The sequence below is a fragment of the Loa loa genome (genome assembly GCF_000183805.2).
Source record: "Loa loa unplaced genomic scaffold supercont3.259, whole genome shotgun sequence".
Taxonomy (NCBI): domain Eukaryota; kingdom Metazoa; phylum Nematoda; class Chromadorea; order Rhabditida; family Onchocercidae; genus Loa; species Loa loa.
Genome location: NW_018108439.1, coordinates 44,563 through 46,832, shown reverse-complemented (window position 1 = coordinate 46,832; position 2,270 = coordinate 44,563). Strand labels below are relative to the sequence as shown.

The window sequence follows — 2,270 nt, the reverse complement described above, 5'->3', positions numbered from 1 at the left end:
AATTGCAATTAATTCAATCGTTAGACTACAAAAGCTATATTGAAGTTTCTCGCAGGTGTTATAATAATCTTTATGTTAACAATATCCTGATTTTCCAAATTACTAAGTGATCTTAGATCTAGTAAAAAAACAAATATCAGTAATAGATTTTTTTAAATCCTATCATCAATTCCAATTTTATCATTGTATTTGATTTATATGTTTCTTTATCTTAATGTTACAAATCTAATTTTTGTTGGGATTATGAATATAATTAGAGATTGTAAGTAAGACTTCATTTCATAATTTATCATATATTCATGTAGGAATGAATAAAACGTTTAGTAAAAAAGTTATTCTTATTTTTTTGATAAAAAAAAAAGTGTAACTCTTTGCAAAGAGTTTGTAAAGAGCTTAGATTGTGCGATAATCGTTTACAAGGAATTCATACGGCTTTTCCGTTTGCTTATGTTAAACCATGAAAGAATTAAATTTAATTAAATTATAAGTGATAGCAGTTAAGGAATTAAAACCTTATGCAAAGCCTCTGTGAATAATTCAATCATATTGTAACAACTACGATTGCCGGATATTGTAAGATGACCTGATCAGCTATTCAGTTAGAATTCCATGAAAATCTAGAAAACCAATATCCGAAGTAATCAATAATGCTTAGAGAAGTATTATTCGCGTTAAATTTATCCATTTATCACTTCTTCATTCTCTACATTTCTTTACACAAATTCCTTTCTTTCATTCTTCTCTTTTTTCTTTTTTAATTGTTTTTCCCTTATATTTATTCATTTATTTACTTATTTATTCATTCATTCATTTATTTATTTATTCATTCATTTATTTACTTATTTATTTATTTGTTGATTTATTTATTTATTTATGTGTGTGTAAAAATTACAGCCGTTGTGTCAAAAAGTACTAAAATGACGTTGCAGGAATTCGTCGTCTATGCTATTGTGACCTATGACGATGTACCTCAGCACTGTTTGTTTCTGTCCAATCCTGATGATATCAGTTGTTCTTATCGATATTAACAACGGTCTTTCTGTACCAGCTGGACTTCGTCCAGCTAAAAAAGTTGGTGATCCAAAGGAGCAAATCATACCAGGAAAACAACAACAACAACAACAACAACAACAAGAGCAACAACAACAACATGTTATATCTTTACTAATTCATTAGAATGATCTAATCACCAACGTGTAACGTGTTCTTCTGTTTACACGTCATATAGAAGTCTATTAAAAGAGTATGGTAATAGTTCAACAGTTGAACTATTCCGCTTATTCTATTCGGTATGCTTGTATGGTTTTGTTGTCGTCACAAAGAAAATAAAATCTATCTACTAGTTTTAATTATTTCCTGCTTAAAAATATCAGGCAGTCATTATTCCTAGATAGTTTCGGGTTTTGGTTAACCAGTTTCCAGGCTGGAACCATGCTCTGATAAGCTACTACATGCTGCTATGTCATATTGTTCAAGCTATATGATTATGCCGAATGGTCATCAGTTTATCAGCAATACTGTCATAGATTTTAATTTGATGAAATGTTTATTCTGTATGTTTTATTGATTCACTGATTGATTAGTTTGCAGGATGAAGGATTGAACATACGACCGACACCAAAAGTACCACCGAATCTATCTATAAGATCGCGGATGATGGCTGCACTAAGCGCATCATCACCTGGTGAAGCTAGTAAGGAAAACAATACCTCCAAAGTTGAGGTTAACATTTCAAAAAATTCTAGAAATTGATGGAGTTTGAGAAAGTTCATGAGGTCAAAGGGGCATTACAATGATTATGAAGTTTATGCTCTTATAGAATGATCACAGAAAGGGAAGAATGATTGATTGAGCTCTGATGTTGACAATGATAACAAAACAGATTGTAATCAATAAATTTAGACGGGTAATTCTTCGAAACCACCAATAATATTTCCAAAAGGCCACAAGAAAACAATTCCTGGAAAAACAGGTTCATCGGGAACTTCGAAAGGAAATATTCGCGTTATTGTTGTACCACCAGCGGTTAGATTATTTATCATTTGTTTAATTTTAATTTAAGTTACAAAATTATTTCAATGAAAATTGAAAATTAATAAAATGAATAGAAAAAGTAATGATAATATTGGCAAAAAGAAATAAGTTTAAGAATAGTGAGATTTATTATTGCTATAGGAATAATAATCACAATTATTACTTACTATTATCATTAACTATCGTTAATTGCCATTATTATTATTATTATTACTATTATTATTATTATTATTATT

At 29.3% G+C, this 2,270-nt stretch overlaps 1 protein-coding gene across 1 annotated transcript in view; it reads left to right on the top strand.

Annotated features, from left to right (window-relative positions):
- Positions 1–957: 957 nt before the first annotated feature.
- The window catches only part of LOAG_14814 (hypothetical protein), a gene marked incomplete at its 5' end in the record, with an annotated part of 3,139 nt that continues 1,826 nt past the window's right edge, over positions 958–2,270 (top strand). Inside the window, 3 exons of the mRNA XM_020448860.1 lie at positions 958–1,152; positions 1,591–1,722; positions 1,903–2,025. Of these exons, the coding sequence (XP_020301024.1) occupies positions 958–1,152; positions 1,591–1,722; positions 1,903–2,025 (450 nt within the window). The remainder of the gene's footprint in view (positions 1,153–1,590; positions 1,723–1,902; positions 2,026–2,270) is intronic.